The sequence below is a fragment of the Micropterus salmoides genome, unplaced genomic scaffold, assembly GCF_014851395.1.
Source record: "Micropterus salmoides isolate LMB-PRFRI ecotype aquatic unplaced genomic scaffold, ASM1485139v1 Ms_hic_scaffold_1, whole genome shotgun sequence".
Lineage (NCBI taxonomy): Eukaryota > Metazoa > Chordata > Actinopteri > Centrarchiformes > Centrarchidae > Micropterus > Micropterus salmoides.
In genome coordinates, this window is record NW_024040040.1 from 5976029 (window position 1) to 5990378 (window position 14350).

The 14350-nt window shown below is 37.9% G+C and overlaps 1 protein-coding gene across 1 annotated transcript in view; it reads right to left on the reverse strand.

Annotated features, from left to right (window-relative positions):
- LOC119900352 (receptor-type tyrosine-protein phosphatase-like N) overlaps nucleotides 1-14350 on the reverse strand; it is a 51181-nt gene that overhangs the window by 8525 nt on the left and 28306 nt on the right. Inside the window, exons 11-20 of the mRNA XM_038715215.1 lie at nucleotides 14090-14169; nucleotides 13865-13929; nucleotides 10652-10861; nucleotides 9213-9351; nucleotides 8996-9159; nucleotides 7931-8078; nucleotides 7570-7643; nucleotides 6618-6695; nucleotides 6400-6519; nucleotides 6144-6310 (exon numbers count right to left, since the gene is read on the reverse strand). Coding sequence (XP_038571143.1) covers nucleotides 6144-6310; nucleotides 6400-6519; nucleotides 6618-6695; nucleotides 7570-7643; nucleotides 7931-8078; nucleotides 8996-9159; nucleotides 9213-9351; nucleotides 10652-10861; nucleotides 13865-13929; nucleotides 14090-14169 — 1245 coding nt within the window. The remainder of the gene's footprint in view (nucleotides 1-6143; nucleotides 6311-6399; nucleotides 6520-6617; nucleotides 6696-7569; nucleotides 7644-7930; nucleotides 8079-8995; nucleotides 9160-9212; nucleotides 9352-10651; nucleotides 10862-13864; nucleotides 13930-14089; nucleotides 14170-14350) is intronic.

Here is a 14350-nt window from a genome sequence, read left to right on the forward strand (position 1 = left end):
ATAGACAGATAGATAGATAGATAGATAGATAGATAGATAGACAGATAGATAGACAGATAGATAGACAGATAGATAGACAGATAGACAGAAAGATAGATAGATAGATAGACAGATAGATAGACAGATAGATAGATAGATAGATAGATAGACAGATAGATAGACAGATAGATAGATAGACAGATAGATAGATAGACAGACAGATAGATAGACAGACAGATAGACAGAAAGATAGATAGACAGATAGATAGACAGATAGATAGATAGATAGACAGATAGATAGATAGATAGACAGATAGATAGATAGACAGATAGATAGACAGATAGACAGATAGATAGACAGATAGACAGATAGATAGATAGACAGATAGATAGATAGATAGATAGACAGATAGATAGATAGACAGACAGATAGATAGATAGACAGATAGATAGACAGATAGATAGATAGATAGATAGACAGATAGATAGATAGACAGATAGATAGATAGATAGATAGACAGATAGATAGATAGATAGATAGATAGATAGATAGACAGATAGATAGATAGATAGATAGACAGATAGATAGATAGACAGATAGATAGATAGATAGATAGACAGATAGATAGATAGATAGATAGATAGATAGATAGACAGATAGATAGATAGATAGATAGATAGATAGATAGATAGATAGATAGACAGATAGATAGATAGATAGACAGATAGACAGATAGACAGATAGATAGATAGATAGACAGATAGATAGATAGACAGATAGACAGACAGATAGACAGATAGACAGATAGATAGACAGATAGACAGATAGATAGATAGACAGATAGATAGACAGATAGATAGACAGATAGATAGATAGACAGATAGATAGATAGATAGACAGATAGATAGATAGATAGACAGATAGATAGATAGATAGACAGATAGATAGATAGACAGATAGATAGATAGATAGATAGACAGATAGATAGATAGACAGATAGATAGATAGATAGACAGATAGATAGACAGATAGATAGATAGATAGACAGATAGATAGATAGACAGATAGATAGACAGATAGATAGATAGATAGACAGATAGATAGATAGACAGATAGATAGATAGATAGACAGATAGATAGATAGATAGACAGATAGATAGATAGACAGATAGATAGACAGATAGACAGATAGACAGATAGATAGACAGATAGACAGATAGATAGATAGACAGATAGATAGACAGATAGATAGACAGATAGATAGATAGACAGATAGATAGATAGATAGACAGATAGATAGATAGATAGACAGATAGATAGATAGATAGACAGATAGACAGATAGACAGATAGATAGACAGATAGATAGACAGATAGATAGATAGACAGATAGATAGATAGATAGACAGATAGATAGACAGATAGATAGATAGATAGACAGATAGATAGATAGACAGATAGATAGACAGATAGATAGATAGATAGACAGATAGATAGATAGACAGATAGATAGATAGATAGACAGATAGATAGATAGATAGACAGATAGATAGATAGACAGATAGATAGACAGATAGACAGATAGACAGATAGATAGACAGATAGACAGATAGATAGACAGATAGATAGATAGACAGATAGACAGACAGATAGACAGATAGACAGATAGATAGACAGATAGACAGATAGATAGATAGACAGATAGATAGACAGATAGATAGACAGATAGATAGATAGACAGATAGATAGATAGATAGACAGATAGATAGATAGATAGACAGATAGACAGATAGACAGATAGATAGACAGATAGATAGACAGATAGATAGATAGACAGATAGATAGATAGATAGACAGATAGATAGACAGATAGATAGATAGATAGACAGATAGATAGATAGACAGATAGATAGACAGATAGATAGATAGATAGACAGATAGATAGATAGACAGATAGATAGATAGATAGACAGATAGATAGATAGACAGATAGATAGACAGATAGACAGATAGACAGATAGATAGATAGATAGATAGACAGATAGATAGATAGATAGACAGATAGATAGATAGATAGATAGATAGACAGATAGATAGATAGATAGACAGATAGATAGATAGACAGATAGATAGATAGATAGACAGATAGATAGATAGACAGATAGATAGACAGATAGACAGATAGACAGATAGATAGATAGATAGATAGACAGATAGATAGATAGATAGACAGATAGACAGATAGATAGATAGATAGATAGACAGATAGATAGATAGATAGACAGATAGATAGATAGATAGATAGATAGATAGATAGACAGATAGATAGATAGATAGATAGATAGATAGATAGATAGACAGATAGATAGATAGATAGATAGATAGATAGACAGATAGATAGATAGATAGACAGATAGATAGATAGATAGATAGATAGATAGATAGATAGACAGATAGATAGATAGATAGACAGATAGATAGATAGACAGATAGATAGACAGATAGATAGATAGATAGACAGATAGATAGATAGACAGATAGATAGATAGATAGACAGATAGATAGATAGACAGATAGATAGACAGATAGACAGATAGACAGATAGATAGATAGATAGATAGACAGATAGATAGATAGATAGACAGATAGACAGATAGATAGATAGATAGATAGACAGATAGATAGATAGATAGACAGATAGATAGATAGATAGATAGATAGATAGATAGACAGATAGATAGATAGATAGATAGATAGATAGATAGATAGACAGATAGATAGATAGATAGATAGATAGATAGACAGATAGATAGATAGATAGACAGATAGATAGATAGATAGATAGATAGATAGACAGATAGATAGACAGATAGACAGATAGATAGATAGATAGATAGATAGATAGACAGATAGATAGATAGATAGACAGATAGATAGATAGACAGATAGATAGATAGATAGATAGACAGATAGATAGATAGATAGACAGATAGATAGATAGATAGATAGATAGATAGATAGATAGATAGATAGATAGATAGATAGATAGATAGACAGATAGATAGACAGATAGATAGATAGACAGATAGATAGATAGATAGACAGATAGATAGATAGATAGACAGATAGATAGATAGATAGACAGATAGACAGATAGACAGATAGATAGACAGATAGATAGACAGATAGATAGATAGACAGATAGATAGATAGATAGACAGATAGATAGATAGATAGATAGACAGATAGATAGATAGATAGATAGACAGATAGATAGATAGATAGACAGATAGATAGATAGATAGATAGATAGATAGACAGATAGATAGATAGATAGATAGATAGATAGATAGATAGATAGATAGAGACAGATAGATAGATAGATAGATAGATAGATAGATAGACAGATAGATAGATAGATAGACAGATAGATAGATAGACAGATAGATAGATAGATAGATAGACAGATAGATAGATAGATAGACAGATAGATAGATAGATAGATAGATAGATAGACAGATAGATAGATAGATAGATAGATAGATAGATAGATAGATAGACAGATAGATAGATAGATAGATAGATAGATAGATAGACAGATAGATAGATAGACAGATAGATAGATAGACAGATAGATAGATAGATAGACAGATAGATAGATAGATAGACAGATAGATAGATAGATAGATAGATAGATAGATAGACAGATAGATAGATAGATAGATAGATAGATAGATAGATAGATAGACAGATAGATAGACAGATAGATAGATAGACAGATAGATAGATAGATAGACAGATAGATAGATAGATAGACAGATAGATAGATAGATAGACAGAGACAGATAGACAGATAGATAGACAGATAGATAGACAGATAGATAGATAGACAGATAGACAGATAGATAGATAGATAGATAGATAGATAGATAGATAGACAGATAGATAGATAGATAGATAGACAGATAGATAGATAGATAGACAGATAGATAGATAGATAGATAGATAGATAGATAGACAGATAGATAGATAGATAGATAGACAGATAGATAGATAGATAGACAGATAGATAGATAGATAGATAGATAGATAGATAGACAGATAGATAGATAGATAGATAGATAGATAGACAGATAGATAGACAGATAGATAGACAGATAGATAGATAGATAGATAGACAGATAGATAGATAGATAGATAGACAGATAGATAGATAGATAGACAGATAGATAGATAGATAGATAGATAGATAGACAGATAGATAGATAGATAGATAGATAGATAGATAGACAGATAGATAGATAGATAGACAGATAGATAGATAGACAGATAGATAGATAGATAGATAGACAGATAGATAGATAGATAGACAGATAGATAGATAGATAGATAGATAGATAGACAGATAGATAGATAGATAGATAGATAGATAGATAGACAGATAGATAGATAGACAGATAGATAGACAGATAGACAGATAGATAGATAGATAGATAGATAGATAGATAGATAGATAGATAGATAGATAGATAGATAGACAGATAGACAGATAGATAGATAGATAGATAGACAGATCGGGGGTAAAAAGGGGCTTTCGGCGATGGACCTCCTGCTGCAGCCACATAAGTCCATGATCATTTTTGTGACTATGCAACTGGACCCAGACTACTAGCTGCAAACCACAAGAATGACACAGACAGATATGTTCAAAATAAAACCAAGGGCCCGGCCGACCTCCATCGCACAGGGTGGGAGGACGGGAAGAGGGGAGGGACAGAGGAGCGGGAGGGAGGGCAGCAAAGAGAATAATGGTGGAAAGACAGAAGAATGGACGGCAACGATCTTGTTTCTTCATCGTGTTATTAGGGCTGGGTGTCGTTTAAAAAGCTTTTTAATGCAGGTGTTGATGCAGTGTCTGAGTTCAGTAGTAGTAACACAATTATTTTTTGAACGTGTTTTTCTAAAATACTTGACCCTACAGACACTTTATCCTATTAAAGTCTGTGGCTGCTGTTATAAATCGCTGTCAAAGTAACTTAAAATAAAAACACCTTTAACAAATCATATTCAGTCCACGTCTAAGCTATGAAAAGTAATTTAAAACAGACAAATTTGCAGACAATGTGCAATCTAAACTTTTTATTGTCATTTTCATATAGTTCAACCTCCAGCTTTACATGTTTCTTGAATCGGAGAATCATAGATGAAGTGTTGAGAGTTTAAAGACGGTGAAGTGTTTGTAAAGGAAAACCTTGAGAAAAAAATTCATCTTTATTCTCCTTTTAAATGGAATAAGAGAAGATTAACTTGGCTAAAGATGCTCTGGCGCAAATGCATGACACAGGAAGTTTGGAGGACATGCACGAGAAAGATACACTAGCTTGTGTTTTCTATCTTTAAGAGTACTTTACTCTTAAAATTGAACTACCGGCGACCTTTCAGATCAGTGTGATATCTTAGCTCGGCCCAGAATAGAAATAGCATTTAGTTATTATTCATTTATTTTATAAGTCTTATTTCTAAAAGTCAGTGCAGTAAGATTATTTCAACCTGCAGGTACAAACACTCGCTTTCAGAAAAGTCTTGAAATAAGTTGATTTCTGAAGCCAACAGGTTGAAAAATTCTTACTGCACAAAGCCTAATTAAAAAAAAAAAAGAAATAAGGTTTTTAGCACTTTAGGTTTGATAGGACGTTTAAGTATTAAGGCCTCTCCTACTTAAACAAATACACTAATCTTAGTTTGAATCTTCCGACTTTTGAGGGTTTAAGAGTCATGATGCTAAAACTACATGCTGTGCAGAACTTCAGCTCAAAATCTAAAATTTGCTGGGAAACATTTGACCTTTTATCATGACTGACAGCGTATCGTATGGACGTTTGGTCAAGACCAATCTCATTTCCCATATCCCATTTTTGGATGTGTAGGGCTTATCTTCTTTATATCCTACACCTGCTTTTAGCTTTCATGAATGACGCTAAAGGGCTTCCCAGAGGTCTTTTCCGTGCGTCCATATGTGACCCAGGCTAATCAGCTGTCAGTGTCTTAATTTATTGATATTACGATGCATAAACACCTCAGTAATGCAGCTAAATTTTACACTGTTTAATAACGTTGTCTCTCCGTTTAGTGTCAAAGTGTGGATAAACAGGTAGCGTCAGTACCTGCGGAAGTCCAGCAGGGGGCGTGTGGAGGTGGGGATGCCCTGTGCCGGCCAGCTGAGGAAGTGGAACTGCGTGAGTGTCCTGGTCTCCTGCGTCTGCACGTTCTTCAGGTAGAAGCTCCGCACCAGGAAGTCGTTGCACCAGATGTGCTCCGACACCAAGTTGACCTGCAGAGCAGTAAAAAATGACAGCTGCTGAAAACTGATCGGAAACGTCCTCCCTGGCTCGCTCTCTCCCACTCTGACACTGTCCTCACCTCATAGATGTGGTAGAGGGACGAGCCCTCATCAGGCCAGTAGCGGTCACACTGCTTGTCTCCGTCCTCCACCAGGGCCGTCATCATCACAATCACGGTGCAGCCGTTCTCCCACACCATCTGCACAACAATAACTGGAATTCACCCCTCCATGTACGCAGTAGCACTACTTTATTTATCTGCACAAACTAGAAGGTTTAATTCTGCGTCTCACTGACCTGCCAGAAGTCAGAGATGGTGTGTGACAGGGGGCCCTGGGTGGCGATGTAGGCAGGCATCCGGGGGTCGTGCTCAATCTGAAGGGGGGCGGGGGGATGAAAGGTTATACAGGGTCAAAGGTCGCCTCGGGGCTGAGCACAAATTGTCAGATACCAGAGAAACCAGCTAAGATGGTGGCAGCGACTGCATTCTTTCTGCTTTCAGTGCGTTTACCAGGAGCATCAGATTGTTTGGAGACATATTGAGGCTAAATTAATCTTTTAAATGGAATAAGAGAAGATTGACCTGGCTAAAGATGCTGTGGTGCTAATGCATGACACAGGAAGTGTGGAGGACATGCACGAGAAAGATACTCTAGCTCTTTAAATTGAACTGGTGTCCTTTCAGATCAGTGTGATATCTTATCTCGGCCCAGAAAAGAAATAACATTTATTTCACTGCAGAAAACACCTTATTTTGTCTGGGATTAGAGTCCTAATAGTCTTATTTTCTTAAAGTCAGTGCAGTAAGAATATTTCAACCTGCAGGTACAGGTTTCTGTTGTCAACAGGTTGATATATTTTACTGTTTAAATATTAAGGCCTCCTACAAAAACAAAAACACTAATCTTGGTTTTCAGGTTTTGAGAGTCATGATACTAAAACTTAATGCTGTGCAGAACTTCAGCTCATAATCCATAATTTACTGGGAAACATTTGACCCTTTCTCATCACCGGCAGTGTCTCGTTTCAAACGTTACTTGGTGGATCAGGTTATTTTATTTTGTGGGAGGCATACTGATCTCTGATTGACTGATTGGGAGTGGATGGATGACGAGATAAACTCACCAAACAAAAACAAGAAGGGCTTTAATTCCCCTCCCGCGGATCACGTTTCTTCAACAACAGCGGGTCAAACATGAGCTCTCCCAGAGGAATAATGTGGTTACCATGGTGACCACCACAGACTTACTATGGTGCTGGCGTTGATGTAGTCAGAGCGTGACGGGTTGACCTCCGCCTTCAGCTTCACCCTCGAGTGGTCATCTGAAGGACAACAGTGACATTTAACTCCTTTATTTATTTAACATGCCCCCTTTTATTTTCCCTCAAGAAGCTTTAAGGTCGTTAAAATCATCCTATTCCAGCCCGTCTGACTTCATAACACATAAATTTGTGCTTCATTGATATTCTAGATGTCTCGTGCATCATTTTAGACACATTTCTCCCTAAAGTCGGCCCTGAAAATCTGGGATCTGACGTGTGACATGCTGTTAAAAGGTTTTAAATCAATCATCGGTGGGACTGGAAGCGAAGCAGCTGTTGGGACTCACAGGGCACGGAGTCGGGGCAGCGGTTCTTCTTGGCGTTGGCGTCGCTCTGAGCCACAGAGACGGCGCTGGGCTCGGCCTGGTAGGAGCACAGAGCCTCCCACTCCTTCATCAGACGGTCCTTGTTCCTCAGGTGGTCCTCCATGTAGGCCTGAGGGGTGTTAGCAAGCCACTGCTGCTGTAAAAATATTCCTAAGACTGCTGTTTGTAATACAAATGAATACAAACTATCTATTTGTTGAGCACTTTGTAAACTTGTTAAAAACTTATATATTGTATAAAGTTCTTTCTTTCTAAAGTTCCTCTCCTGCTGCACATTTCTCAGCAGGTAAAAGGTGTTTGAAACTTAAACTACATTAGACTTTCTTTTGAAAGTCAGAACAACAACAAAAGAAAAGAAACAAAACATTTTAACATTTTCAATATTCATATAAATATTTTGTCCATCTTTGAAGGTCAATTTCTCATGAATTCCCCTTAAACATTTTAAAGCCAATTATCTGTCCAGTCTCCCAAAACTGAAAGTAAAATCGACTTTTAAATCAGACTTTAGAAATTTGAACTACTTGCTGATTTGAGCTTGTTTGTAAAAGTAGAAAAGGACATTTTCATGGTAATTTTTCATGTTTGACTTTGATAGATTGAACACACTACTGTTTCCAAGGTCAAGAATGAACTTTAAAACACGGTTAATCCTTAAATTGTTTGCACTACTGCATGAATAAATGAGCAGTCCGGGTGAACTGGTCCTAAATATTTTCTTAAGGAATCCAGTTAGCGTTGATTTAGTGATTTGCAGCTCAAAAGAGGTAAAACATAATAAAACTCTGCTTGAATTTGGTTGAAATAGTGAATGTGTTTGTAAATGTGTTGTTACAGGCTGCGTATGTCTTCAGTATTTACTGTGGAGGTACAATTATTTAGTAATTCAACAGAAAAACTAAATTTAAATTGTGTTTGTGAAATAGTTTTTCAGCCTTCTATCCTCCGGACATCTTTAGACCTGAAACATCAGTCAGCGCCTCCTCAGAGTGATCACATGACAAACACACGCTGCGTGGCACTGACCAGTATCATGTGACCGGTGGAGATGTCCATGTTGGCCTGCGCCGGCTCCTCGCACCATGACGGCGTGCTGCTGTGGGAGCTCGGACTGGGCTGGGCTCCGTCGCTGAACTGGGACGACACGCTGCTCACCCTCGAGTCTGCACCTCCTCCTCCCGCTGCTCCTGCTCTCCTCCCCCGACACCAGCACCCCCTCCTCCTCCACCACCACCACCTCCACCTCCTCCTCCTCCTCCTCCTCCTCCTCCTCCTCCTCCTCCTCCTCCTCCTCCTCCGCTCGCACCTCCCACGGCGCCGAGGGCAGCGGCTTCCATGCGTCCGAAGGCTCCTTTGGAGGCCATGTGCTGGCGACACAGGTCCTGGTGAGCCAGTTATGTATGTATCGTGTTGTTACACTGCTTTATTTAGTTTCTGGGTTTTTCACAGAGCTTTTTATATGTTTTATACTTATTTAATGTCTTTTGTTGTGTTTATTTTAATAACATTATTTTAAATATTGCGTTTTTATAATGTTCTTTAAACCTGCACAGACTCATTTTAAAGCTATTTGGGAGCATTTCCACAAGCTGACACATTATCACCTTATAACATTCATATTAGCAGTAGTTTGGAGTTGTTTCTGTGTCTACCTCATGAATGCAATATAATAATAATATAATAATATCTTATTATTTTGATCTCTACCACCTCCTGAGGTAAATATCTGGCTCTTCAGCTGCTAAATGCTCCACTATGTTCACCAACTAGTCTCTGATATATGTCAGCTTTGCAGTGTGTCATCTATGTTACTTCCGCACACACATTATATTTTAGGCATTGTAACAAACGAAAAGTCAAATAAATAAAATTTATAACGCCTAACCCTGCAGAGACGTTCACTGTATTTAGTTAATCTCCAATCTGACAGCTCTTAAAGGTTCAGTGTGTACGTTTTAGCGACATCTAGAGGTGAGGGTTATGAACTGCAACCAGTGGCCCACGGTGCATTCACGTGCTCCTCAGATGGTCCCATTTCCCGAGTTGTGAAGTCGTTCTTCAGACTTCAGGGTGTGTTCAAGTGCTCTTAAGTCTGAATGTGGAATCAACATGGACGCCACTACAAAGATGTGTTGGATTAGCATTATCAGAGCGTTTAAACAACACGCAGGCATCTACAATGTCTTATTTCATTTTAATTTCTAAATCCAACAACAAAAAGGCTGTGAAAACTGTCGTGGTCCTCTTTTAATATCTTTATATAATAGAGAGAACCTCTGGCAAAGCCTTCTTAGATATTTATATACTGCTCTGTCGTCTCTAATAAACCAGACGACGACGACTACTAGTACTAACACTTCTTTTTCTTCGTACGTATTCAACGCTCCGTTTGGGCTACTTGTGGGCCACAACATGTGGACTTCCATGTAAGAGGACGTATGTGGATACAAATGTCTCATTCTAAGGTAATAAAAACTTAACGGTTCATCAAGTCTTTATACACCTCTGAAAACATAGTTATGGATTTTATATTGCATTTCTGTTAACGGATGCTCCTAAATATTACACACTGGACCTTTAAACCCCATGATCGTGTATTACATGTAGTAAATGATTACTTGTCCTTTATTGTTTGATTTAAATGTGCTTTTTAAGAGCTGTAACTTCTCTCTCTCTCCTCACCTGGTACTCCTGGTGGCTGAAGCTGCCCCCCTCTGGTCCCAGACCCAGCTTCTTCGCTGCCAGCCGGTGGGCGTGGTGGCGCAGGCAGGCGATGGTCATGGCCGCCACCAGGATGCCGCCAATGCAGGCCATGGCCACCAGCGTGGAGAACACCACGCGGGAGCCGGGCTGGACTCGGGTCGCCACGGGCAGCGCTTTCCCATCATTCCTCTGTGGAGCAGGAAAGAAAATGAATCTGCTTTCTGTGCACCCAGTTAGCTAACGAGGTGGACAGCTGAATAAAAGAAAGTGTGAGCAGGAGGAGGAGGAGGTGTTTCTTCTTTAATGTCTTCCCATCCATCTCAGCGGGAACCTGGGACAAAAATGTGCCTCAGTGCTGCAACATGCAGGACTACAGTGTGTGTGTGGGTCTTTTTTTTTTAGGTTAAACCACCTTCATTAGGATTTAGAGCAGCTGTTGAGGTTAAAAAATGATTTCTTGCATTAAGGTTTGCTTCATTCGTGACTTTTTTGTTTATTCTATTTTATTTCTTTATTTGTAAATAGAAATGTATGGTTGTATATGTACTGTAGCTACGTAGTTATTTATTTAGCATGTAAAAGTTACGTATTTGATAAATTTACATCATAACAGCACACATGGTTTTGTTCATGTTTTGCACGTGAAAACAACAATGTCACATATAGGCTAATATCCTCTGTGAAACACATTTCGCATGTTATAAATGTCAATGTGGTTTCTCACTATTTCACCTGTGGGGTTTTTTTGTAAGACCTGGGCTGTGGTCTTTTTTTTTGTTTAGGAAGGTTCCTAACTGAGTGAAATGATCGGTATCAGGTGGCAGCTGTGATAAGAGCTGGTCGAGTTCTCTAAATGCTAAGGAGACGGGCTTCAGTGCTTCCAGGCGATGGCTGATCGGTGTATCTTCCTTGTGTTGCAAATAAAGATGTTATTTTTTAAAGTCTAGTGTAAGTACAGTCAGATTCTCCCATGATTTCTCCTCCACATATTTCCTTAACCTCTTGAAGATCAAGGAACAGCGAAAGCAGTCTCCCCCTCTTGCCTACCTTACTTTCGTCTTCCCTCCTCTCCTTCCCTCCTCTCCTCCATCCTTTTATCTTCTTTGTTCCCCTTGTCACTCCCCGACTGTCTCTCCCCCTCCTTTTCATCATCCTTTTTCCTTTCTTCCTCCCTCCATTCTCTTTTCTTCCCCTCCCTCTTTCCCCCTGGATGAATTGTCTCTCTTGACCTTCCTGACCTCCTCCTTCCTTCCTCCCTGTGGGCCTCAGGAATGTGAGGCGCTCTCTCTCTCTCAGTGTGTGTGTGTGTGGTGTCTGAAACACATTAAAGTTTGAGCTCAGGGGGGTAGAAAGGCTACTTCACCTGCTATTATGAAGGGGCCCCAGTGGGCTTCAGTGTGTGAAACAGAAGAGAAAAAAAGAAAATGGATGACCGGCTACATGTGGCTGGAGGACACAAGTGGATTTAAAGAGGTTCACTGCTTTAGGCTTTTTAGAAGAACCTCTTCTCCTTACTTTAATTCGTGGTACTACAAGCCGCATCGCTGCTTATAATGCAAGAATAAATCATTTAAAGAGGCCGCACAACAGCTGAAAAGTTCCTTAAGCATGTCAGAAAAAGTTGTCAGACAACAGACAAGAGTTGCAGAAACCTTACGATATAAAGTATTCATGCTTCTGTGCTCAGGTAATACACGGAAAAATACAGTAAAACTGCAGTAAAACTCACTCACAGCTACACGTGCATTACAATTCAATATATATAATAGCATTACAGGCCTACAGATATGATGATAAAATATAACATTAATCAGGGAAATACTTCATTGTACTATAAGACATATATTTTAGAAATATTAAACAAATACATTAAGTGGTATAAAGAACACAAATGTCACTTTAAACTGACTGTAGAGATGATACATCCTTATACTGTAGGAATATTACAGGGGCATTATATACGTAATATAATAAGTGACATAAATGAGTTTAAGTACAAAAATATTACATGATAAAACATCTTATTAACTGGCCAATGAGTACACAAGGGAATATATTGTTATTAAGATTATGATCCAGACCATAGATAATAAAAAGTACATTAATGTCACTATAAACATGTTATTAAGTGTTCAGACACCCTGATAGTGCTGCAACATTATATAGAGATGAAGAATTGAAAGTGCATATAGATCTCTATCAACATGTTATTAAATCATCTTTATAAGGCTACTGTGTGACACACGTGATCAATGAGCATAAAGTGTTCACTCAACTTTACTGCTCGATAGATAAACTACTTTAACAATAATAATAATAAAGTGTTAATGAGCTGATTTTTCTGTTTTCACTCACCAAACACACGATGCGGAGCAACTTTCCTGACGTCCTGCTAAACTCACATGGGGCTCCGGAAAAATCAAGACTGTCAAGTTAAAATAAATTCAAACCAACTGGACTTCCAGGACTGACTTTCAAAATAAAAGTGTGTTAAAAAAAACTGCTCTGAAGTTTTTTGAAAGATGCTTTTCCAGATTATCATCTTTTTCAAAAATGATGGAGAGTAAATTAGTACATTTACTCAAGTACAGTTTTGAAGTACCTGTACTTTAATTGAGTTTTTCCACTTTATACTTTTACTCCACTACATTTTAGAGGCACATATTATACTCCACTTTGTTTATTTGGTAACTTGAGTATTTCTACACTACTTTTACATTGTAGCTTATACTGAGATATAAGTACTTCTACCACCACTGACATAGTAATAGTAGCAGCAGGGGTAGCCACTTCTACTACTAACTACTACTATAATTACAATCCAATAGTATAATATATTATTCTAAAAATGGGCCATCCTGCATCTTTGAGTACTTTTACTTTTGAATGCAGGAATTGTGCTTAAGTATTTCTATACTGTGGTAGACTTTTGCTACTTTTACCAGCTACATCAATATTACAATACTACTACTACTACTACTACACACACACACAAAGAGAGTAGAGTCTGCGCCCTCATTTCCTCCTCTCTAACCTTCATCCCTCCGCTCATCCCCGTCACAACTGGATCTAATTTGGTCTTTATCCCTCACTGCTCCTGCAGCTTTCACGCTAAACCCTCTCTGCTGCCTTTCTCCTTCTCTCACTTCTTCTTCCTTGCACGCCTCAGGTATCAAACACAAGCGCACCCACCTCTCCGACACCGCCCTGCAGCACCTTCAGGCCCGTCTCAGACTCCAGAAAGTTCTTCTCTGCAACTGCAAAAATAAAACATTGAAAAACACACTGACACGTGCATATTTCAGCTCCCAAACCTGGAGTACTTGAAGGACTATGTGTGGGTAGTATTTGAAGTATTGTGTTCCTGCTGTGTCTGTTTTTTAACTGTTGAAATCGATAAACCACCAGGTGACGTACCCGCCTTCTCTGCCACATCTCCAGCCGTCAGGTTCTTGGAGTTCGGTCTGATCCTGAAGGTGATCGCAGGTCCGACCACGCTGCAGGAAACACAAGAGCAGATCCAAAGCCGAACTCAGTACTCAAGTAGTGTACTTAAGTACACATCTGAGGTACTTGTACTTTACTTGAGCATATTCTTTTCATGCCACTTTGTACTTCTACTCTAAACTGTCAATATTGTTCTTTTTCTATTTAGTTTACAGCTTTTGTTATTAGCTT